The sequence below is a fragment of the Barbus barbus genome, assembly GCF_936440315.1.
Source record: "Barbus barbus genome assembly, chromosome: 27".
NCBI classification, from domain to species: Eukaryota; Metazoa; Chordata; class Actinopteri; order Cypriniformes; family Cyprinidae; genus Barbus; species Barbus barbus.
Window position 1 is genome coordinate 30,064,679 of NC_136755.1, and position 25,646 is coordinate 30,090,324.

Genomic DNA, 25,646 nt, shown 5'->3' on the forward strand with positions numbered 1-25,646 from the left:
TTCTGTTTATATTGGGTATTTCACAGAGAAGTGTTCAAATGAATTACACTTAATGTGGATATATACACTTTAAATGGTAACACTTTACAATAACATGAACTAACAAAGAAAATACTGCTAAAGCATTTAATAATCTTAGCTAATATTAACAGAAGCAACTTTTGAATTTAACATTATTTAGCTAAATGCACAGTAAAAACAAACATGAACAAAATTATTAGGCATTGTTAGTTAATTTTAGTTCATGCATTAACTAATTGGACCTTATTGTAAAGTGTTACCGAATTATAAATGAAATAAACATCCCCTGAAGTTTTCACACTGCAACAGATTTTAATAAAATGCCTTTATTGACAATATAAAACCCACACTGCATTATTATCATTATTATGTACAGTCTAGTGGTGTTCAGTATCTAACACACAAGTCAGTCTGAGCTGCGCTGATAACATCAAACTAATGCAACAGACTTTAACGGGTGAGTTAAGGAGGGTTAACCAGCCTCTGCACATCCGTGTGTGTAAATAAACACTTTAAACAGCTAAACACCTCTGGAACACACACCAAACAACTAAGTTTTATTTTCTAAAACAGTGCTTCTAGAATATATTCAGATCTGCTACATATGTGGAACACTAGTAGATAAACAGAACACTGATCTCTGCTCACGGCGACGTCCGTCTACTCTTAAAAATAAAGGTTCTTTATTAGGGCCCAAATGTTCCATGAAGAACTTAACCGTCCATTGAAACACTACAGGTTCTTTATATTGGAAAAAGGGTTTTATTGGCATCAATGGTTCCAAGAAGAACCTTTAACATCCACGGAACCTTTCCATTGGCTAAGAGGTTCTTTACAGTGGAAAAGGTATTTCGATTATTAAAATGTAACATTGTTTGGGAAACCAAAAATGGTTCTTATAAGAAATTGAGTGCTAAAAGCTCTTTTGGAACTTTTACGTTTAAAGAGTGTATTTCCTCTTGCTGTAATGAATTAGTAGATAAACGAACAATAATCTCCACGGTTTCCTTTCTGTTTTGTTCATGGCTATTGTCTGTCTACACTCTTAAAATAAAGGTTATTTATTAGCACCAATGGTTCAAATTAGAACCTTCAACGTCCATGGAACCAATTAAGATTCTTCATAGTGGAAAAAAGTTCATTATTAAAATGTTCTTCACACTAAAAAAAAGATGGTTCTTCAATGGCATTCAATGCAAAAAAAACAAAAGAAAACTTTCTGGAACCTCTAAAGTGTTCTTTATTGGGACCAATTGTTCCATTTAAGAACCTTAAACATCCATAGAACCAGGTACTTTAAAATGGAAAATGGTTCTTTAGATTATTCAAATGTTCTTCACACTAAGAAAACATAGTTCTTTGGGGAAAGCTCTTTTGGAACCTTTATTTTTAAGAGTGATTTCTTAAAAATAAAGGTTCTTTATTGGGGCCAAATGTTCCACTAAGAACTTAAAAATCCATTGAACTTTATTTTGGAAAAGGTTGGATAAATTCTTAGAATTAAAGGTTTTATTGGCATCGATGGTCCCAAGAAGAACTTTTAACATCCATGGAACCTTTCCATTGGATAAGAGGTTCATTACAGCAGAAACAGTTCGTATAGATTAATAAAATGTTGTCCACACTAAGAAAAAAAATGGAAAGGTTCTTTGGGCAACCAAAAATGCTCCTTCAATGGCAATCAATGCAAAAACCTTGTTTTGGAGCTTTTAATTTTAAAGAGTGCATATTTCCTCTTCCAATAATTAATTAGTAGATAAACGAATACTGTTCTCCATTGTTTCCTTTGTTCACAGAAAATGTCTGTCTACACTCTTAAAATAAAGGTTTATTGGTGCCAATTAAGAAACTTCAACATCCATGGAACCATTAAAGGTTCTTCATAGTAGAAAGAACCTTCAACATCCACATTAAGAAAAATGGTTGTTTTAAGAACTGATCACTGAAAGGTTCTTTGTGGAACCCTCATTTGGAACTTTTATATTTAAGCGTGGTACCTTACCCCTTTTCCACCAACGCAGTTTGAGTGCTGTCTTTCGACACCCAAAGCACCAGCTCCGAACCAGGATAAGTGGTTCATAAGTAGCACCAAAACATTGCTGGGCTAGAAGTAAGACCCACTTGTGTCAGGGGCGGGGGGCGGGGTTACTGTGACCAACAAAATACTTTTGACCGCCATATTTGAAATAACAGCTAAACATGAACATGTTGGATTCGCTGTGTTTGGATGTAGCCGATGTAGGTTCTTAAAGCCATGAACATCAATAGCAACGCAACGTCCACCATTGTTGATGGTGTTTAGGCTTGTTCGGGATGGCGCCGGGCACCGGTGCGCTGCAGGAGCGGCTGGAAGGCAGACGGCTATTTATGCTTTTGGATCGTTCCCGCAGCGCCTCTGTATTGCGTGCCGATCGCTCTGCCCGGTGCCGATGCATCCCCAACAATCCCGTTGTGTTTGGCACTGCTAGGGGAAATGAAACGTATTCAGATGATGTATTCAGTGACATAAGACCTGGCTCTGTGGTGGCTCTCTAGCCAGTGGAAAGGCAAACTGGTTCTTAGAAGGCTCGCCAGTCGAACAAACTCCAGACCAGTAATAGCACTGGCTCTGAACTTGCACCCGATTCATGATGGTGGAAAAGGGGTATGTGTGAACTTTTTAAAAATAAATGTTCTTTATTGGCATTGATGGTTCCACAAAGAACCTTTAACATCCATGGAACCTTTCAATTGCACAAATGGTTCTTTATAGTGGAAAAAAGTTGGTTGTTTTAAGAACTGCTGACTGAAAGGAATGCCATTCCTTTGGCATTTAATGCAAAAACCTTGTTTGGAACTTTTCCTTTTCCAGTAATGTATTGGTAGATAAACAAACACTGATGTCCACTGTTTCCTTTGTTCACAGCAAATGTCTGTCTACACTCTTAAAATAAAGGTTATTGGTGCCAATATTTCCATTAAGAAACTTTAATCTCCATGGACCCATTAAAGTGGAAAAAAGTTGTTCTTTTAAGAACTGTTGACTGAAAGGAATGGCATTTCTTTGGCATTCAACGCAAAAACCTCTTTCAGAACGTTCACTTTTAAGAGTGTATTTCCTCTTCCTGTAATGAATAATCATCCTGTTCCACCTTCACTTGTCCAGGTGCATCTGCGTCGTCATTTTGACAGCCAGACGTCGTCGTTGTTGTCGTTCCCTGGCAGCGAGCCTGATGCTTGAGGAAACTGTCTCTCCAGACGATCTTCTTGCCGCAGAGCGCGCACTCGTAGGGACGCAGGCCTCCGTGCGTCTTGACGTGTTTGGTCAGGTGGTGCTTCATCTTGAAGCTCTTGGAGCAGACGGGGCAGGCGAACGGACGCAGGTTCAGGTGTTGCATTTTCACGTGTCGGTCCCGCATGCTCTTCAGCGTGTACGCTTTGCCGCAGTGACAGAAGTGGACTTTGGGCGTCGCAGAGAGAGGAGAGCACGGGGAGGACGAGGACGACTGCGAGACCCAGGAAAGCTCGGACGTTCCTGGCGCCAACTGGTCGGACGGCGGCGGCAAGGGACGCTGGGAAATCTGCCCTGTGGCCTTCTCGATTTCGTCGTAGGTCTCGAACGCGACGTCCGTTTCGTTCTCCTCGTCTTCGTCTAGCAGCTTGGCGTCTGACAAAGTCCACTGGTTCCACACTGCGTCCGTCTCCTGCTCCATCTCGCTCTCTCTGAGACGTCCGTCCGACTCGACGGCTCCTGAGAGAAGACAAGAGCAGACAACAAGTCAAAAACGTTGGTTCTCCACGTTTCCCCCTGGTGGACGGGTGCTAAACTGCAGTGATGAAGAAGCTCCACTCACCGGCCTGGTGCTCCTCACACTTCACCCTCACTTTGTCCTCATCCAGCGGTTCTCCGACTCCTTCATCCGCTTCCATCTTCCTCTGCTCCTCGTCTTCCTTCGCTCCTCGGAGGCGAGCGCGGATTCGGTGCCTTGTGAAGTCCGAAGTTTCAATGGATGGCAAAGGCGCGACAGGGAATGTGTGGAAACCTTCGTCTCCCGTATTCGGGCTGCATTCAGGCTCCGTTCGGACGGGGAACGTCAGGCTGCTTCTGCTCCACCTGCTTTGATTCGGACGCCTCCATGTGGCCAGAGGCGGTAGTGCGCTTTGCGATCGTTTTTCCAGAGTTTGTTCGCCCGCTGCTCGCTCCCCATCCTCCGGATCGGCGAAGCAGCAGTCGGAGCTGCTGGGCGACTGGTGACTGGAGGACGTCGCCCCGCCGGGACTGAGCTGGACCAAAGGTCGCGACCTCTTCAGGATGTCCGTGCACTTGTCCACGATGTGCCACATCTGCAGGAAGCTGGCCACCGTGACGTAGTTGATGATGTCGTCACGCACAATGCTGAGCTGACCCGTGTAGGCCGAGTTTAACACGCTCTCGAAGGCCAGAGGGTCCATGACGGAGGGAAGTGACACCGTGGTGACGTTCTTCAGCAGAACCTGGCAACAGAACCGCAGTGTTCAGAGCCGCTCCAGTTAGAGCTACGGCATTTGTCCATGCAGGACTGTAATGTGTGCTGTAACATACTGTGCTTTTCTGTTGCTAAGTAAGCAGGAGCCAGATTCACAAAACAGGCAAGACACTACAGATCAATGGAGTAAACATTTTAACTGACAGATATCACTATACTTACCCGGCACAATACAATAAAACAATTTTGTATTTTGAGTTTTCTGAAATGTTATGTTTAAATGTGCAAATAAGACATTAACTACTTGCATATGCATTCATTTGCATATATTTCCAGAACAGAAATCTTGAATATAATTGGAGTTGAAACAAACAAACAAACACATTTTCACCATGTTTTTAGGAGTAAAATGTTGTATTACTCAGTGTGAATGAAATATGAACAAACCTTCAGAATACAGAGAGGAATAAAACTGTAAAGTTTGGTGTTTGTAAGAGAAAAAAACTCTTTAAAGATATGGATTGGAATTAAAATGTACAGAGTACAGACAAATACATTTACCCTTGGTTTCACAGACGAGGTTTAAGCCTAGTCCCAGACTTTAATGTAAGTCTGAGCTGTTTCAACTGAGAGACACTTGCACTGATTGATCTTATAATATATCAATGGCATTATTTTTCCTCTAGAGGGACACCGGTAATGTTTTTTCTAAGGCACATTCATAAAAATGACCTAAATGTCCTAATTGAACTATGGCCTAATCCTGGTTTAGTCTAAGCCCTGTCTGTGAAACCAGGCCAAAGTGCAATAAAGTAAACACTTTGATGTGTTTTTTACATGTTTTCTCTCCACTAGTCTGAAAGAAGAGATGTGTTATGAAAGCAAAATAGACCAAAATCACAAAAAACAAGGGAGTGTGAAAACAATGGGTTTGCCTTTAGTGTCTCACCTTAAGAATAAAGTTAAGAAAACATTTCTTTCAGAATGTTCTTGTCTTTTTTTCCTGAAAACTGTTGTAGAGACAAAGATTAAGTATTTGAATTCCTGAAATTGTTACTGAAAATCATTGTAAATAACTTTTTAGGGAAAACGCCAACTTGTCTTAAATCAACAAAGGTAAGATGTTTAATGTCGTACGATCTCACTCATATGTTTTTATTCCGCTAATGACGGTTGGGCCTATATTTAGGCACTGTAATGTATATTTCTCCTAAGAATCTTATGTTTTTGTATGAATCAAATTGTAGGAATTCAAACAAAACCACCAACCTTTAAACATTTAGGTTTTCTTACACAATGGAGTTGTAAATAACCTTAACTATAAATATACTCTATAGCATTATAGTGCCACATTCACACAATCTGTAGTGTTAGCGTCAACACTGATTTGTAATCGTCTACTATGGGAGAACAGTTTGCTGTGGTCGTTACAACGTGACAGATTAGGTTGATAAATGCTACGTTTTACATTGTAATTGCATCAGTATGCGATTCTACCATTAGTCATATTTAATCTGTGTTGATATGTTTTAAAATGAAACGGATTTGAACAATATTTCCGTTTGTACAAAGCTATGTCTGCTATTATAGTAAAACCATCTCAGGTAGCACTGAGACTAGAGATGATGTGAAGCAAACAATGCAAGTATTGCCTAAACATCCTCCTCGTCATACTTCAATAAATGACTGAATACGCGTTGCACTGTCTTGTTTACGGATGCTTAGTGATTTTTTCGTTCTTGGCTATGGCGGTGTAACCAAAGATACGTATAGATGCCCCATTCGACAGCTCCAAGCACGTAGATGCATCCGCCATCTTGGAACGGTCGATTTGACGTCATTCCCCATACTATGGGTTCGCAGACCATCAGCGGTGCAGGATTGTGGCGTCTTCGAATAATCATCGGTTACTATAGTGAATGACGTCAAGTTGACCTTTACAATACGGCGACGGCTTGCGTATAGCGGCCAGTAGAAATGAGGAATGTACGTATAGATATCTATAGGTGTAACAGCTTACTTCCGGTCATCGTAGCTGTTAAAGTCTTTATTATACTGCAGAAGTTGTACGATGTATTGCTTAGAAACAGACATCCAGTCATTATCAATGTCAGCTTTGATTCATATTTATACTGTTCGTACAGTCGCAGAATCTTAAACACTTTGTATTTATTTTTCAAAGGTTGTCATGAGAAATAGTTTTGGACTATGTTCGTATCGATATATCGATACTGATGTGATTATCGATACTAAAAAAAAAACATTGATACTAAGGTGTGTTTTATTTGCCAGTGATTTTGTTTATTTGACAAAAAAATGTTATGCATATGCATTGAGTTGGACGAATAACTTAACTTAGCGATTAATTGTGCAGGAAAGAACTATTTTCATGTTCATCTGAAAGCACACAAATGTTACAAGGCAGAATGAATCAATCACCGACAGCGTTCACTTACTTCTGAAAGCATTGATGCTATTGGGCATGGCAGCCCTGAACAATGCTTATCAGAGGACAGAAAAAAACATATGTGAGTTATTTCACAATAAACAAATTGAAATTGTAACCTAACGTTTGTGCAATTACATTTACGTCTTAATAGTTGCATTAACTACTTTTTTGCATTTCCATTTGCTTAAATAGCAAAAGAAAATTCCCTGATAGCGTTTTCACTTTCAAAAAAAATAAAAAGGAAAAGAATTGAGAGAGACTGATATTGCCAGTCACAATGTTATTTAACGGTTAAATTTACCGCTGCATTATAAACACCCTCGCATTACTTACTTACTTTAGTCATTTAGCAGACGCTTTTGTCCAAAGCGACTTACAAAAAAGAAAAAGTAACTAAAACTAAAAGTTACAACTCTATAAATACTATATACCCACATAATTAAGAAAATAAAGAAATTGACACATGCATGTAACAACATTTCAATACTAAACATATAAATGAAAAAACTCAAATAAAAAGCGATACTTCTATCCCTTGCCGGTGTCCCTGCCGGTGGAGTGACAATACATTAGCATTAACTAGTTTTTTTTTTGTCATTTGATGCAAAGGTGATATAATAAAACATATAGTGTTATAAAATGTACATACATTTAAAAAAAAATTTTTTTTTTAATATAACAAAATTTACGAAGCTTAACGAACTGTTAAACGCGTCACAGTCTTGTGAAAAGGGTCCATTACCCATTTTACTCAGTAATTTAACAATTTAATAATTCTAATAGTTTAGAAGTATCGATATCGACTATACTGGCCTTTAAAAAGTATCGGTATCGAAAACAAAATAGGTGGTATCGGTATCGCCCATCCCTGTTTTGGAAAACTACAGCGGATTTGGTAAGACTTTATTTGAGGATCTCTTAACTAGTTGCTTATTAGCGTGCATATTACTAGAATATTAGCTATTTATTAGTGCTAATTAAGCACATATTAATGTCTTATTCTACATCCCTAATCCTACAATACCTAAACTTAACAACTACGGTACTAACTATTAATAAACAGAAAATCAGATATCTATTGAGGGAAAAGTCGTAGTTAATAGTGAATAAGTGTTAGCTATTCTAAAGTTTTATCGCGGCAACAAGCTGTCAATCAAATTCAAAATCAAACCGCCGAAACCAAACCGTCATAAATATGCAGATGAGGGCATTTACTCCGGTTTCGGATTATATGTTGTGTGAATTCGGTGTGAAATAGGTTCCACACTCACCTGGTCGTGGAAATACGGTGATGACGCGGCCAGCACACACCGGTGCGCGCGGAACACCTGACCTTGCACCTGAATGGACAGGTCACACAGCTGACCCTCCTCGCGCTGCCGGTTCAGATTCTCCAGAACAGACGCGCGGGCGCTGGGGAAACACACCTGCAGCACCGGGCCTGGCGGAGCGCTGCGGCCGACGAGCTGCTCCATCCTGCCGGGGAGAAAACACCCGATATCACGGGTATATAATCACACACAACCGCTCCGGTCAATCCGTCACACAAAACGCGCTTCCTCCGCCGTTACTCGGCTTCAGGCCCGCAGATCAGATCCGCTTCACCGGGTCGACCGAGCATATCATAACAGGCTATAATAACACTCATAAGCGCTTATGATCATGTGTGTTTACATCAACATGCGGCGAAGATCCGGTCCAACACGAGTCACCATCCACACATCATAACCCTGGCTGTAATGCCCGGATGTGTGTTTATCGATCCGATGTGTGGATTATGATCTGCTGATCTGATCAGTTTAGCGAAATGAAATATGAAAGTGTTTTTAATCTCACCTGCGTTCACTGCGATGGAGCTCTGCGGAACAGAGAGAGACACGCCCCCTTGCCGAAGACCCGCCCCTCATCTAATATACAGTCATAGACATAGACTATGTAATTTATAAAGTTGTAATTCTAGTGTTCTCATAAATTAATTCAAAAGGGCGCGGCGCATCCGTCTGTTTTATTATAGAATAAAACAGAATAGAATAGAATATGTGAGTCAATGCAGCAGCGGAAGGCCGGGGTCATGCATATTAATTAGGGTACGCCACAGGGACGTTGTGCGTGCGTCATTAATATTCATGAGCTGATTTGCGGTCCGCGTGCGCCGCTTGCTGTCTGACTGAAATCACAAACATCCTCCCATAAAAATCTGCATTATTAAGTAATTATTAAACAAAATGTATTTAAAGTGTTTATATTTGATAAATCAAAGTATTTTTTAAATGTTTGTGTTTGTCTCTCTGAATTCCTTCACTTATTCTTGTTCGCTGTAAGGTTTTGTTGTTGTTGTTGCAATTTAGGCCATGCAAAAATAAAAAATAATTTTAAAAATTCACAACCTTGATTAACCATAAATAGATTATTAATATAATGCCAATTAACTAAAATTTAAACAACATGTATTTTATTTTATTTTTCCAAACAGCTGCCAAGGTGCTACAGATGAAAACAAGCCATTGTGGCTAAATCTGGCACATTTTACAATTATTTAATGTGTTATTAATGTGCATGACCCCTGATTAAATAAATACACATTATATACAGATGCTCAAAATGAAAATGATATTCCTTCTGAAGCACGCGCTCATTAATTTGATGTGTTATGAAACGGAAAACCACGCCATTTATTATAGTTAACGATCATTAATCTCATTTAAATCATTATATTTTTCAATGCAAGGGGCCGCGCCTGCCGGTAGCGTCGTGACGTCACCGCGCGTTCGGTTGCGTTGCGCGCGCGGCCCGGGGTTTTTACCGCAATGCATCAGTCGCCCAGAACCGGGCAGAATGGCGTTAAACACCGACAGATCTCCGTTTACCGACCGCACGCGCCAGTCTGATGCTTGAGGAGTCTACCGCGGAGGCAAGGTACAGTCTGCATGATGCGCTGCGTATGAATATATGAATATGAGCGCTTTATTTAGATGTTAATTGATGCCAAAGATGCGCAGATGATCTAAACAGAGCTGCTGTTGATCTCAGGTCCTTGATTTGATTTGAAAGAGTCAGTAAAGCAGAGAATCGGGGCCCTTGGCTGGAACCTGTTTCTAAAGCAGAAGGCCTCAGATGCCTCTCCTGCAGATCTCCTGAGAGGAGCATGAGGATCCAGCTCTAGAGAACACACAGAGACCGAGTTGATCTGAGAGGATGAGGATGAGGCGTCTGCTGCTCCTGTGTGTGCTCTGCGCGCTCTCCGGTGAGAACCAACCCGAGAAACACTCCGATACATCACTAAATAATTAGCTAATCAAGAACGGGATTAACTAACTAACTAAATAAATTAGATTACAATGGAAAATCATTTTAAAAAATTGATTAAAATAAGTAAAAATTTATTTAAATTAACAAATTATTTAAAAAATACATTTAAAAAGCGAAATATTTAAACAAAACATTTGATTTAAATAAATAAATACAACAATGCATATAAATAAATTTGATCAAATAATAGAAACTAAAGAAAAAACATGATTAAAATAAATTTAATTAAAATAATGTTTTAAATTAATTTATAGATATGATGAAAATAGCTTTTTGTTGTCGATACTGAAAAAATAAATTACTTGAAATAAATAAAACATGATGCAAATAAATAAATGTGTTTTAGGTAAATAAATTGATTAAATAAATAAGCATAAAAAATACAGTGCTATAGTGAGTAAATAAATAATGCAATGATATAACATAGAAACTAAATAAACAAAACATAAATATTTTTGATTAAAATGCAATTATTTATTTAGTAGTAAAATAATTAATACATTTGATTAAAATGAATTAGTTGATCAAAGTAAATAACCAACTGCTTTTATTTAAAATAAATCATGATTTGATAAATAATTACACAAGAAAAAAAACTTGCTTAATAAATGAATAGATGTTAGGGATGTAACGATTGACGATAAATCATGATAAAATTCCCCACGGTTAGTATTACCGTTTCCTATTTTAATTATCATTAAAACCGTATTGGATTACCACGATTTGAACAACTCAGGATAAATAAATAGTGTCCAGCATAAAGCAGAGTAACAGTCACAGCAGCAGAGTAGTTTAGTTCTGAGTGAAGACAGGGAGGAAGAGCTGGAGGTCTTTAAAGCGTGCTGAGGGAATTATGCATATGAGTATATGAATGTACCTCTGAAGGTCCGACTGTCTTCAGAAACAATTCAATGGCTTTTTGTTTTCATCTTCGATCCGTGTAGTTCACTCCTAAAGGAAGTGCTCTTAAATCACAATACTGCATTGTCCACAGAGTCTGTAATTCAGCTGCTCCATCAGCGCCACCTGCTGTCAGAGAGTGGATGTACAGAGACGTATTTACCTTCAGTCTGTGTGCAGTTCTGTCTGGACAAAAACAGACCAAATCTGCAAGCCCTGCTGTAAATCCTGACCGGCTGATGAAAAACAAGCTTATGTGGATTCAACACTTAAACCATTCAGATAAGCTATATAGAATTAATTATGGAGCAGATAAAATACATATATTCATTTATTAATCAGTTATCATTTTGACTTAACCCTTTTCTTTATTTAAAGGCTGAAATGTTTTGGTCACTATAATCGTGATAAGAAATTTTCATACCGTTACATCCCTAAATACAGTACAGTGCTATAATGAGTAGAAAAGAACGCAAGGATGAAGCGCATTAGAAACACTGTATATTTAGTGTTTTTGAACAGGTGTTGAGTTTGATGATGGTGTTATAATAGCCTGTGCTCCGCAGTGTCCCTGTGCAGCGGCGCCTGTGCCGAGGTGGATTCAGACACGGAGGCCGTGGCCGGAGGGCAATTCAAGCTGGGATGCATCTCCTGTAAGAAGCGAGGAGAGGTGGAGGCCACGGCCATCGTCGACTGGATGTTCAAGGCGCGAGGAGAAGAAGACTTCATGCACGTGAGTTCTGACGCAGAAGCACTAAACCAGACGCTCAGGATCCTCAGAATGAACACGCTCAAGCTCCAGAAACACTTGAAGAGTTCAGATGCAAAAGCCGTCTAAAATGTTCTTCTAAAACGAGGATTTTTAGCAGGCTCCTCTGTTTAGGTTTTGTTATTTTACTCTATTTTACTCCTTTTCTATGCATTTAAAGCAAAATAACTGTGCATAAACATAGGAGCCTGATAAAAATGCTCATTTTAGAAGAATATATCAGCCGTCTGAACTCTTCACATTATAACAGCAGATCATGTGACTCGTGTTCTATATTCTGAGGTCATGTGATGCTTTATGCAGGAACAGATGCTAATTAAAGTCATTATGGCCATGTTCAGATTTGGGTCTGTTCTTGAAACACAGAACATGAGTCGTATGGACTGCTGAGTTTATGAGACGTTTCAGTAGAAAGTGATTTAAATTAATGCATAGTAATTTAATAAATGTAATTAAAAATAAATAAATCGATTACAAAAATAACATTTTAATGAATCACTAAACAAACAAAAGCATTTGATTAAAATAAATAAAACTCAAAATAAATAAATAGATAAAAATAAAATTTGTTCTGAATAAATAAAAAATGAGTGACTAAATAAACAAATAAAAGCATTTGATCAAAATAAACAATTGTTCAAATAAATACATTTAGTTAAAATATTGATTCAAATAAAATACTAATTCGTAATATAATATTTGATTAAAATAAATAAATTGATGACAATAAATTAAGTTTAATGTAAATAATAAATGAATGACTAAATAAACAAAAGCATTAGATTTAAATAATTAAAACATTAGTAAAATACATTAAATTAAAATGTTGACTAAAATGAAATTTGATGTAAATAAAGAATACGAAGCAAAAGTTTAAAATAAATAAAACATTAGTCAAATAAATATATTTAATTAATACATTGATTAAAATTATGTAAATAATAAACAATAAATGAATGACTAAAATAAACTAAAGCGTTAGATTAAAATAAGTGAATAAAACATGACTAAAATGCATGTTAAATCAAAATGTTGATTAAAATTGAAATTTGATGTTAATAAAAATTATTAAAATAAATAAATTACTAAATAAATAAACAAGCATTTGATTGAATTAAGTCAATAAATCATTAATGAAATAAATGCATTTAATAATTAAAATAAAATATTGGGTAAAATAAATATGTGAAGATTGATTTAAATGGGTAACTAACTAAATAAATAAACAAGCATTTGATTGAAATAAAAAGATAAAACGCGTCCTTGATGAAGCTTGACGGCCGTCTTCAGTAGAGAGCGAGCAGGCCAGGTCTGTGGAGCTTCTGCTAAGCTCTGTCGTGTCTCCTGGACAGATTTATACCTACGACGGCGAGGCGTCCCGGATCATCGACGAGCGCTTTCAGGACCGCATGGCGTGGCACGGCAGCAAGAACACCTTTGACCTTCAGGACGCGTCTGTGGACCTCCTCAACATCACCTTCAACGACTCCGGCGTCTACCGCTGCGTCATCAACCGCGTGCTCAGCTACGAGCACTACGAGTTCACCACCATCGTCAACAAAGATGTGCTGCTCACCGTCGTGGCCAAAGGTACGGGAACATCTGACATCTGCCTTACATTAAATCACTATCATGCATGACTTCTGGCTGATGCCGTTGTTTTACAAATGAATCATTCTGTCTCAACTCAACCAGAGGTCTAAAAAGTTTGATTTTGATATTTTTTCTGGTGAAAGAAGTTCATAAATGAATGGCCAAAATATGAAACATTCCTTGCATCAGCTGTATGCAAAGTGCATTTGGTTTTTGGGTCAAATTTGCACATGGAGCCACATTGGGATCCTCATATCTCTGGAACTGAACCACTTAGGGACTTAACAATGGAGACAGCAGAAGAAAAGTTTATGAAGAACCATAATCTTAAAGGATATCGAGATATATATAATATTATATGAGTTACAGTCATGCACATTTTGGCTAAAGAGTATTTTTGTCACTCAGATAGGTGTGTTCTATGCACTTTTTTTGATAGAGGGAAATGAGATACATTTCTAGTTTTAACATGATTTGTTCTTCAGGCATTCGTCTTTAATTACAGTAAATATTTGCTGAATGCAAAGTAACCCACATTTGGTTTTTAACCATTAAAAATGGGAAAAATTCAACAACTAGCAAATGGAGCCGTAATGAGATGCCAGTATCTCTGGAAATGACACCAAAGAAAACATTTATGAATAATTAGAATCTAAAATCATATTGAGATATCTATAATACTTCTAGAGTTACAGCTATGCAGACTTTGGGAAAGTAATATTTTTCTCACTCAAGCAGGTATGATTTATGCATTTGTTTTGATACTAGTTTCAACATGATTTATTCTTCAAACGTTCCTCTTTAAATACAATAAATATGATCTGTATGCAAAGTGACCCACGTTTGGTTTTCCACCACTGAAGATGTGTACAACTGAGCCACGTTGAGATCCTCACATCTCTGGAAATAAACCATAAAGGGCCTTAAAAACATTTAAGAATCAAAATCTAAAAGGATATTATGATATCTTTTAAGACACTACTTCAGTTACAGCCATGCATACTTTGGGGGGGGAAAGCCAAAAAGCACTTTTTCTTCATTTTTGAAGTGTCAGCACTGGCACATAATGCAGCACAGATTGCTAAAGTCAACAGATTTGACTAATCTCTGTGTAAAAATAACATTACCATGCTGCCATCTCTATCCTCCTGTAATTTGTCTCCCAAGCTCAGATGAAAAAATGTGATTTTGACCCTCCTCTACACAATAGTGCATTACTCAGTCAATATTCATCCATTGCATTTAATATTTTGGCTTTGATCAGTCTGTATGTTTGTCTGTCTTCAGAAGAAACGAACAAAATGAGTACTTTAGCTGGGGAAGTGTGGGAAGTGTCTTGATTAGACGGAATGAGTGAGAGTGTGTGTGTGTTTCCTTGCAGCCACGCGCAGCACGGCGTCCATCGTGTCGGAGGTCATGATGTACGTGTCCATCATCGGCCTGCAGCTCTGGCTCCTGGTGGAGATGATCTACTGCTACAGGAAGATCGCCGCGGCCGGGGAGGAGGCGCTCAGAGCCAGCGCGTCAGTAACACACCTCTCACACAAACTCACTCAAATAAAATATTAGAAACCTTGTATTTCAGCCAGTGGCCAAGGCAACATTGTCATTTAGTTTAACCCTATCCTGGTGGACAAACATTTGAGAAGCTGTGAAAGTGTAGGTCTTATTTCCTGCTTTAGATGTATTGACTGTTCCTCCATTCTTACAAACATTAAAATCAAATATAAGAGTCAAGATTTGGACAAAAAATCATGAAGTTGTATTATTTGAGTTCCGATAAGATGGAAAATAGCAATAAAGTAATTTTCTGATGTCTCTTTATGGTTTTGCCCTTTTTAGGGTCAACTAAATCTGAAAAAATCAAACATTTAAAATTATATACATAGACACATATAATATATATAATTTAAAAGACAAAAATATGCCAAAAACTTTAACTACGATTAAAATAAAAATGGAAAATATGATGATAAAAATGTATTCAAAATATGAATAAAAATGGTAAGTACCTCAATGACATAAGATATACGCTTTGACTAAAGATACGCTTTCAACCTCAAATCACGTCCATGTTATTTGTCAAAATCTAAAAATAAAACCAGACGTATTTGAACAAAAGAAAATCATCAAATTATTATTAAATACTTACATTTCACAGGACTGAAGGTATTGTTCACTCATTATCTTGACTATATCTAATTATTAAATTCAAATTTACAGCTCAAAGTATTGTTCACTCATTATTTGTTATTAAAACTCATATTTTTATGACCTAATATAAAGTGAAATAAAATATAAAACTTAATTTCAGTTAGTTGCCAATCAATATTTCTGTTTCATTTAGTTTTGCTTTATTTACTAAAATATCTAGAAATGTTATAGACGTGTAAAATAAACTTCTAAAAATGACAAAAACACGACAAAATGATTAACTTTAATTCAAATAAAGTGGAGAATGTAAAAATTGAATTGAATTCAACTGATTTAAATTATTGTTCAGTGGAGATGGTTTCTCGATATTCAGTAATAACTATAATAATTATTAAATTAAGTTGTACGGGATCAAAAGTAAGAGTTTACTAAAAATAAATAATTATTATAACTTCAAACAAAACAAAAGTTTCAAGTGGTTGCGACGGCACCGTTTCTCGTTTTTATTTAATCTTGATGCACTAAAATATCTGAAACTAAAACTGAAATAAAGCTAAAATAAACAAAAACTACTAAAATGACAAAAACAGAACGAAATGACTAAAATAATAATATTTGTTTAAAACCACAATAGCATCTCAATAAGACTGAAATATGTTGAAGCGCTCTTGCGATGTGTGGTCCTTCAGGAAGTGTTTGTTGTGTGTCGCAGTGCGGAGTATCTGGCGATCGCGTCCGAGAGCAAAGACAACTGCGCCGGCGAGCAGCTAGCAGAATGAGTTAACGAGCACAGGTGAGTTAACTAGCAGTCCTAACTAGTCCTGTTTCCCCTGGTTTCTCTTTCCAACCGCTCTCTTCTTTCCTGTCCGCAGGTTTCCCCGTGACGCTACTGTCACTGTCTCTGTTTTTATGAGCGTTTGTACCTCTTCCTCCACATGACCTTTCTATGCTAAGCATGGATAAAACCCTCACAATCCACGGCATACTCCAGCCGTCCAATAGAGACGCGATACACTGATTTTGCACTAGAGATCAGTAAAGAGCAAGCAATCTTTGTTGATCTTGCCACACTTCCAGGCCATGTCTATATCTATATATCTATATATCTATACTACACAAGCCCATCTGAGAGCCAAACGCCATGCAATGCTACAATTACATGAGCCGAACGTGAGAGGAAACTGCTCGATCGCTCCAGCTCGAGAGACTTCCTAGCTCGTAGGTGCTGTATAATCCAAGTGCAATATGAGAATCAAACTCTAGCTCTTGAATGTAGCAAGCACTCGCTGAACGTGTGAAATGCATTGTGGGTAAACGCATTAAGACACCCGACCGCTCGTCCCGTCCCGCTGTGTGCATGCCCACATGCAGACTGTCAATGCCAGGATCCTCCTCGCCCCAGATGTGCTCGCCCTTTCTGTCCGATGCGCCTGATATAATGAGGATCTGTGGGAAACGCAGAAGTGAATGCTGGGAAACGCAGGGCTGGTGGGCGGGAGTGCGGAGAGAGAGAGATGTGCTAATTAAATGAGCTCAAATTAATTCTGTGGACTCTTTCATTTGTGAGCGGAAGCGTGCCTTTTACACCGTTGATCATATTTGTTACATTTTACATATAAAATTAAACGTCATGTGAATATAATTTATCATAAAAAAATATCATTTAGATTGAATTTTACAGTTGTACATTTTATTACACTTAAAAATGGTGTAGAAACTATTTTAGGTGCAAGTTTTTTTTTATTTGTAACACATTTAAGCATGTAAAAATAATCAAATCTGATTAAGTATTTTTAAATAATTAATCAATAAATAATAGATACCAAATTAATAAATAATCATAACAGATGATAAAATTAACAGCATTTAAAAATAATCGTAAAATATTAATAACAGATGTTTAATACAAAATGAATAGTATATAGAATAATCTTAAAATTATTGTTACAGATGATTAAGAAAACTATATATATAAAAATAATCATAACCTGATTCGGACTAAATTAACAGCATATAAAAACAATCATAAAATAATCATAACAGAGGATGAAATAAAATGAGCCAAAAGATAAAGCTTGGTTTAGGATGTAATAAAGAGCATTTCTGAATCATAAGACTGCATGAACTGATGTATTTAGTTCTTAAAGATCAACAGTTCATACATTATACTGTAAAAACGTTCAGTTCACGAACACATTTATTATTATTGTTAACGTTTGAAAGAAACATTTGTGTTTGATTCTGTCGAGTTTTTAATTTATAAACGTAAATCTCAGGCAATACAGGAAGCATGTTTTATTAATTTGGACTTATCTCACTTTTTCTTGCAATTCTGACTTTCTTAATAAAATAAAAATAGAGTTAATGAAATAAATGTTTTACAGCATGATTAGTGTTAATGCATAAATATACTGTTATTATAAACGTGCAATTGTGAGAAATAAGTTAGAATTGTAAGACAAAACAACGTGAGAATAGCAAATATAAAAAAGTCATAATTACCTTCTTTCTTTTTAATCCTGTGGTGGAAACACGTTTCATAAAATACAGAACATGACAAAGGATGCAAACATGTCAACATAATGTATTTAATAATATTTCTGAATAAACTATATATTGCTGAAGAATTCTATTATTGTTGCTGTTCTTGTTCAAAACTTGACTTTAATTCAGTGTTTCTTTGTGAAATTTACTACAAATGTTATGTTTATGTTTGATTGGATGCTCATTTTTGTGGCTTTGCATGAATATCGAACACAAAACACAGTTTTATTGGAAATATTACAGGTTTCTTCAGTTTTTCTCTAAAGGCTGTTTCCGTGTGAATATTGATAATCACCTGATATTATTTTGCTCTGCTCTCGATATGACTTTGAATGTAAAATCACTGAAATCAGAAAGTATCCTCTGTGGATCATGAGTACGGAGTGATGGATTCTGGGATGTTTGAGGTGCTTTGAGTCTCTTTAATTAGCCGCTCTGTTGATTGGGATCTGAGTGAAACTGAAGCTCTCAAACCTCCTCCGTCGCCAGAAACTATATTTGATGACCTCCATTCCTACCGTAAATATATCAAAACTTCATTTCTGATTAGTAATATGCATTGCTAAGAACTTCATTTGAACAACTTTAAAGGAGATTTTCTCAATATTTAGATTTTTTTGCTCCCTCAGATTCCAGATTTTCTAATAGTTGTATCTCAGCCAAATATTGTCCGATCATAACAAACCATACATCAATGGAGAGATTATTTAATCAGCTTCAGATATAAATTTAAAAAAAATGACCCTTTTTGGTTTGTTGTCCAGTTTTGTGGTCCAGGGTCACACAAATATTATAGTTTATATTATAATATTTAAATAAAGTAATTATACATTAATTATAGTAATTAAATTCCATAATTCCAGTTTAAATAACTAATATTCTTGAGGGCTTCATAATGAATTTACTTGATTAGAATAAAAAAAAAAAATTCAATCAAATTAATTTCTACCTGATAAAATATTTAAATTCGGAACATTTATAATCATTACAAAAACTTGCATGATCATTTTTAAAGAATTGAATGGGTCTATAAAAAATAAATAAATATAATGCGTGTGTGTGTGTATATAAATTTGTATTTAATTAGTATTTTGTATTTAAAATGATTTTTATGATCAATGATTAAAATGATGTATCCGTACAATAACAGAAAGTATTAGCAGCTGATTATCCATTGATTTTACAGACATTTCTGTTAACTCTAAAACATGATGCAATGAAGTGTAAAATTTAAAATACTGCTAAAACACCTGTAAAAAATGAATATGGAAAAATCCTTCAAATTATACAGTATATTGTGCCTGATTTTTACAGTTTTTATTTTTATTTTTTTAGAGTGAAGTGGAGATTGACTGAAACTGAGCGGCAGATTGTGGAAGATCAATTCTTCAAACGGTGGTACAAGAAGATGTGGTGCTGGTCCTTCAAGAGTCAAGAGAGGGTCATTTTTAGGATTTCTTACCCAAGCAAAGTCTCTGAGAAGCTGATACACTGTTCTTCTGGAGACTGATGTTTCCTGATGGTTTCACACTAATTCATCTTCATTCTTCTGTAGTTAACGTGTCTTTTCTTCTCCAGCTGTTTTGTTCTGATGCCGCTGACCCAGTGAGCATTTCACTGACCGATGGTCATGTCTTCACTTTGCACTTTCTGTATTTGGAATATTTCTCACGGGGATTTAATCATTTTTGACTTTTCAGTCTGAGTTCAATCTCTTTTTTGGCTCAATTCATGTGAAAGAAAACCTGACTTCTAATTCTGCATATAAGGAGTTTTTCACTTCCAGCCTTCACGGACAATTATATACCACCCATTAATGATTAAATACATTTATTAAGATTGATGTGGTTTGGAATTGGTCAAATGTGCTTGGAAAAACAAATATGATCAGAATATGAACGTGCCTAATAATGATGTACGCACTGTGTGTGTGTGTGTGTGTGTATCCAGGAAAAAACTGTGTGGTGAATTTAGTATTTTGTCATGTCATTGCATTGTTTAGAGCATAAGAACAAATATGAAAAATAAAATATTTTATTAATTTGTTATGCTATGTCCTCTGTAAAGTCCTGTTTTTAAAAAAAATAAGACATGAATAGACATGAAAAGGCAAAAACAGTGGGCTTTTTGTTTGAATCACATCTATTTTCATATTTTATTTTTTTTACCAAACTTTATATGAAGATGATTCTCAACTGTTATGAAAGATGTTTTTAAAAACCATTTCTCTTTATGCAAAATGTGTGTAAAATGTCCATAAACGAGTTTTTCCGTTATATACAATGTATCTATAAACTGTATCTAATTTGCATATTAATGTGTTTTTGGAGCAACATAGAATGAATAAAATAAGTGCAATAATGTGAGTAATAATGAGCAAGATTTTCATAAAATAATATTTCATAGGAATATTGCTATAATTGTTTCTGTATTAATTAGTGTAATAAACATGCTTGAAGTCCTGGTGTCCTCTACAGTGGACATGCATATATCAGACTATATATATATATATATATCACCAAACTGTGTTTTACTTCTGTCTATATTCTGTGTTTTTACTGAGGAGTTTGGTTCAAAATGTCATTCACACTGATTTATACAACATTTTACTCCTGAAACATGGTGAACAAGTATTAGTTTCTGTCTGTTGTCAGTATTGTCTGATTTATGGAGTGATAAAGAGAGAAACTATAACTCTATTTAATATGATAATGCTGATTTGCATATTCCCATCTAAGCTTGTCAGACTGAGCAGTAGCAGTGTAAAGTGCTGTACTCGCTCGTTTACTATGGTACTGATGGTGAATTCTGCTCCAGATCGCGCGTCCCCGCCTGCGTGCGCGCGTCCGTGTCCGGTGACGGCGAGCCTTGAGCGGTCGGCGCATCACTTCGATCGGATCAATACAGCAGCTGGCGTTGCGTCGCGTCGCGTCGCGTGATTGTGCTCGTGTCGCGCTGGAGGAGCGGTGATGGATCACGGAGCGAGCTGATCGCGGCCAGAGCCGGAGGATCATGTCCTATGTGTCTTCACAAGGTAACGCGATCGATCCGGTGATCCGCGGGAAGCGCTCGGTAACAGCAGATGTGCGTCGAGGGCCGCGCGTTTATTTATAGATCCGAACCGACAGCTCTCCGTTAACGGCTGTGTGATTTGAGGCTCGTGTCGTGTTTGTTCGGTCGAGATGTCGGTAAATGTCGCGGATCGGTTTGTGTTCCTTCATTCTTTAATTCGGTTTCGCGGAATAAAGTTACATCAGTAATTTAGTTTACACTTCATTTGGTGTAGAAACAGAATTACGGTTATGTAAATGGTACATTTTACACAGCTGATTATCTTACATTTGATACATGTATATAATTAAATGTCATAATTTATTTACAAAATATAATTGTACAGATGTGCATTACCCTTGTGTAGAAACAGATTTATGTTTTTATCAGTTTAAAATTGTACACTTAATATTACATTTGAGATACAGAATAATGTATATTACAAAGTTGTACATTAATATTTAATAAATGACAAACAATTTTAGTTGTAAATTTATATAAATGAGAATTTGACAAAGTTAAATATTACATATATGTAATATATATCATATATTTATAAATAAATATACACAATTAAATGTCATGTAAATACAGTGTGTAATGCAAACTATAGTTTAGATATAATGTGCAGTTGTACATTAATATTTAATAAATGGTGTAGAAACAATTTTAGTTGTAAATTTATATACATTGTTAATTTTACACACATTTACAGTTAATGATATTTATAATATATTACTGTTTGTTTTTAAATATTTCATGTATTTATACATATTTAATCTATATATATTAATTTAAATACATGCATATAATTCAATGTAACAAATATAATTTTTAATACAAAATTGAATATAATTTAGTTTTACAGTTGTGCATTTATATCAATTGCAGATTTCTTTTACACATTCCTTTAATATAAATGTAATTTAGATATTATTTTACAATTGTAAAATTACATAAATTGTAAATTTCCTTTACATTTTCTATTACAATTAAAAATGGTCTAAAAACAATTTTTTTGGATATAAATTTTTATAAACAGCAAATTTTCACACACACACACACACACACACACACACACACACATATATATATATACATATATAATATTTGTTTTAAAATTAATATATATAATTAAATGTAATTTAACAAATATTGTACAGTTGTAAAATTACATAAATTGCTAATTTCCTTTACACATTTTTTTACACTTAAAAATGGTGTAGAAACAATTTTACGATTGTAAATATGACAAATAAAGAAACATCGTCACATCAAATTAACTCAAATTGTGAAGTTGAACGACTGAAATATATTTATTTATTTGTTTACAACTTCAAAAAATATCTTCTTTTACAGTAAAGTAAAGATTGAGATCTGATGAATTCTGCTGATGGTTTTTGTTTTGAGTGAATTCTGAGTAAATGTTAGTTTTATTTCTGTGCATCAGTATTATGTGGATGATTTGTGTTGACTAGTTAAGTCTGATGCTAGTTAATGCTGGTGTTGATCTGCTAGTTAAGTCTGGTGTTGATCTGCTAGTTAAGTCTGGTGTTGATCTGCTAGTTAAGTCTGATGTTGATCTGCTAGTTAAGTCTGGTGTTGATCTGCTAGTTAAGTCTGATGTTGATCTGCTAGTTAATGCTGGTGTTGATCTGCTAGTTAAGTCTGGTGTTGATCTGCTAGTTAATGCTGGTGTTGATCTGCTAGTTAATGCTGGTGTTGATCTGCTAGTTAATGCTGGTATTGATCTGCTAGTTAATGCTGGTGTTGATCTGCTAGTTAATGCTGGTGTTGATCTGCTAGTTAATACTGGTGTTGATCTGCTAGTTAATGCTGGTATTGATCTGCTAGTTAATGCTGGTGTTGATCTGCTAGTTAATACTGGTGTTGATCTGCTAGTTAATACTGGTGTTGATCTGCTAGTTAATGCTGGTATTGATCTGCTAGTTAAGTCTGGTGTTGATCTGCTAGTTAAGTCTGATGTTGATCTGCTAGTTAAGTCTGATGTTGATCTGCTAGTTAATGCTGGTGTTGATCTGCTAGTTAATGCTGGTGTTGATCTGCTAGTTAATGCTGGTGTTGATCTGCTAGTTAAGTCTGGTGTTGATCTGCTAGTTAATGCTGGTGTTGATCTGCTAGTTAATACTGGTGTTGATCTGCTAGTTAATGCTGGTATTGATCTGCTAGTTAATGCTGGTGTTGATCTGCTAGTTAATGCTGGTGTTGATCTGCTAGTTAATACTGGTGTTGATCTGCTAGTTAATGCTGGTGTTGATCTGCTAGTTAATGCTGGTGTTGATCTGCTAGTTAATACTGGTGTTGATCTGCTAGTTAATGCTGGTATTGATCTGCTAGTTAATGCTGGTGTTGATCTGCTAGTTAATGCTGGTGTTGATCTGCTAGTTAATACTGGTGTTGATCTGCTAGTTAATGCTGGTGTTGATCTGCTAGTTAATGCTGCTGTTGATCTGCTAGTTAATGCTGGTGTTGATCTGCTAGTTAAGTCTGATGTTGATGGTGTTTGGGGTTCAGAAGGAAAGCAGATGGTTGACTAACACCAGTAGTTATGTGCTGTTATAGAAACTTCTTCTGTTATATATATATTGTGGCGGGAGGAGCAAATGACAGACACAGTGGGTGTGGCGTCAAGCCTCGGAGAGGTTTTTATTAAACAAATAAAGGGGAAAAATAAAGTGTCCAAAGGAACGGGGAACCTGGTGTCCTCGCTGTGCCGCGGGGCTAGTGCAGGAGGGTAGTGTTCGTCAGGGAAGGGTCCAGGGAAGGGGCGGAGTCCGGTGGCCGCACGCGCTCCCCTCCTGGGGCCGGGCGAGCTAGTGGCGGCAGCGTCTCTTGCGCGGCTATGGTCCCGGTGTCTCTGGGGGACTCGACGGCCCGGCATCCTGGCCCGTCAGCCTCCTAACGGGTGCGGCAGTCCTCCTCGACGCTCCCTTCCTGGACCCACGAGGACACCAGCATGCATGCACGGGGTTGAGACCGGTCTCCCGAGGAGAGGCGCGCTCGGCGTTTAAACAGCGGCGGTGATGAGGCTCTATTCACATCAGGTGCGCCTCATCACACGCCGCCAGCCCTGGGTGTTCAGCGCCCCTCCTCTCTCACACACCCACTCCCGTCGGGAGCCTTGTGAAGGGCGGCGAATACGGGACGGGGTGGTGATGATGGACAGGGGGGAGGCAGCCGACTCGTCACAATTAGGGCTGTCAACTTTAGTCGTTTAGTCGACTAATCGGTCGATGCTGTCTTGGTCGACTGACATTCTCATTGGTCGACCAGTTGCATAATTTTTTTTTTTTTTTTTTTCACCAATAAATAAATTTTCATTGATTTACTCCTTGATATGTATTCCTTTATTAGCAGTTATATATTACTGTATTCTAAATATAATTAGCCTATGTTTTATCCCCAACTTTAAATGCTTTAATTTAGGCTATTTTATAACAGCGCCACAGTTTAGCGCACCACGAACACTCGGGAACTGTACCTGTGGCTGGCTGCACTGCTGCTTCGCGCTCAGTAAGGAATATAGCTAGTTTTGCTGTATTCATTCAGTTAGAACACTACTTGTTTTGGCTTTAGTCGACAAAATGTCCAAGAAATCTAAATCTTTTGTCTGGCTGCATTTTACAAAATATTTGACCCGTTGGCAAAAAAACAGAAAACGGCAAAAGAGAAGGAGATAGCAATGCTTCTTTGTGGACATGGTGCAGAGGATGACCCTGATGAGCCAAGCGCACAAAGATCCTCTTGCGACGAAATGAAAGATTATCTTCAGGACAGAAGTAAAGTGGACACTGCTGGGCCACTTGCGTGGTGGAAAAATAATGAGGAGAGATATCCACGACTTGCTCGGGCAGCCAAACGCCTGCTCTGCATCTCTGCAAACGCCTATAGATCGGCTGGACAAAAGTTAACCCATAGCTTTGAAAGTAAAGAAGAATATACAGCCTGTATAAACGAGAGCTTTTGTTAGGATTTTTCATTATTTGGCAGTTTTAGCAGTTATATTTTTTGTAGCGTGTGGTCAGGTGCGCGATTGTGGCTGTCACTATAGACCTAGGACAGAGCTCCTCACTTTGCAGTTAAAAAAAATCACTTAATTTTCAAAGAATTGTATTATTATTATAGTTTTATGTATTGATGTTTTTTCGTTGTTGTTTTATAAATGCTCTATGAAAATTGGTTAAATGTTCAATCAAAATGCAAAACATCGCGTCTTTTTTTTTTTTTTTAGTCGACTGATCGTTGCGCAGGACAGGACTTTGGTCGACTAAGCATTTCTTTGGTTGACTACAGCCCTAGTCACAATATATATATATATAGATATATATCATTTTAAATTTAAAAATATATATAAATATAATTTAGATATTATTTTACAGTTGTAAAATTA

General features: G+C 36.7%; 3 protein-coding genes across 7 annotated transcripts in view; 2 read left to right on the forward strand and 1 right to left on the reverse strand.

The window, feature by feature from the left end:
• Positions 1-317: 317 nt before the first annotated feature.
• Positions 318-8,894, reverse strand: LOC306846810 (zinc finger and BTB domain-containing protein 43-like). 2 transcript variants are annotated; one of them, XM_079380434.1, is made up of 4 exons: positions 8,752-8,894; positions 8,187-8,391; positions 3,855-4,494; positions 318-3,751 (listed from the first exon to the last, which is right to left on the reverse strand). In XM_079380434.1, exons 1-4 carry the CDS (start codon positions 8,820-8,822, stop codon positions 3,105-3,107), a joined length of 1,563 nt encoding a protein of 520 aa, XP_079236560.1. In that variant the 5' UTR covers positions 8,823-8,894; the 3' UTR covers positions 318-3,104. The 2 variants fall into 2 exon arrangements, with proteins under 2 accessions (XP_079236560.1, XP_079236561.1); XM_079380435.1 differs by having other exon boundaries at positions 334-3,751; positions 8,590-8,762.
• A 774-nt stretch (positions 8,895-9,668) lies between these two features.
• On the forward strand, positions 9,669-20,647 carry LOC306847562 (sodium channel regulatory subunit beta-1-like). Of its 4 annotated transcripts, none has more exons than XM_079381557.1 (7): positions 9,669-9,831; positions 9,946-10,159; positions 11,691-11,857; positions 13,246-13,483; positions 14,868-15,009; positions 16,353-16,433; positions 16,513-18,271. In XM_079381557.1, the coding sequence occupies exons 2-6, from the start codon at positions 10,111-10,113 to the stop codon at positions 16,417-16,419; spliced, it is 663 nt and encodes a 220-aa protein (XP_079237683.1). In that variant the 5' UTR covers positions 9,669-9,831; positions 9,946-10,110; the 3' UTR covers positions 16,420-16,433; positions 16,513-18,271. The 4 variants fall into 4 exon arrangements, with proteins under 4 accessions (XP_079237683.1, XP_079237682.1, XP_079237684.1 ...); XM_079381556.1 differs by lacking the exon at positions 16,513-18,271 and adding an exon at positions 19,520-20,647 and having other exon boundaries at positions 9,675-9,831; XM_079381558.1 differs by lacking the exon at positions 16,513-18,271 and adding an exon at positions 19,520-20,647 and having other exon boundaries at positions 9,692-9,831; positions 9,967-10,159.
• Positions 20,648-21,196: 549 nt separating this feature from the next.
• LOC306847565 (ras/Rap GTPase-activating protein SynGAP-like) overlaps positions 21,197-25,646 on the forward strand; it is a gene marked incomplete at both ends in the record, with an annotated part of 77,718 nt that continues 73,268 nt past the window's right edge. Inside the window, one exon of the mRNA XM_079381562.1 lies at positions 21,197-21,218. Coding sequence (XP_079237688.1) covers positions 21,197-21,218 — 22 coding nt within the window. The remainder of the gene's footprint in view (positions 21,219-25,646) is intronic.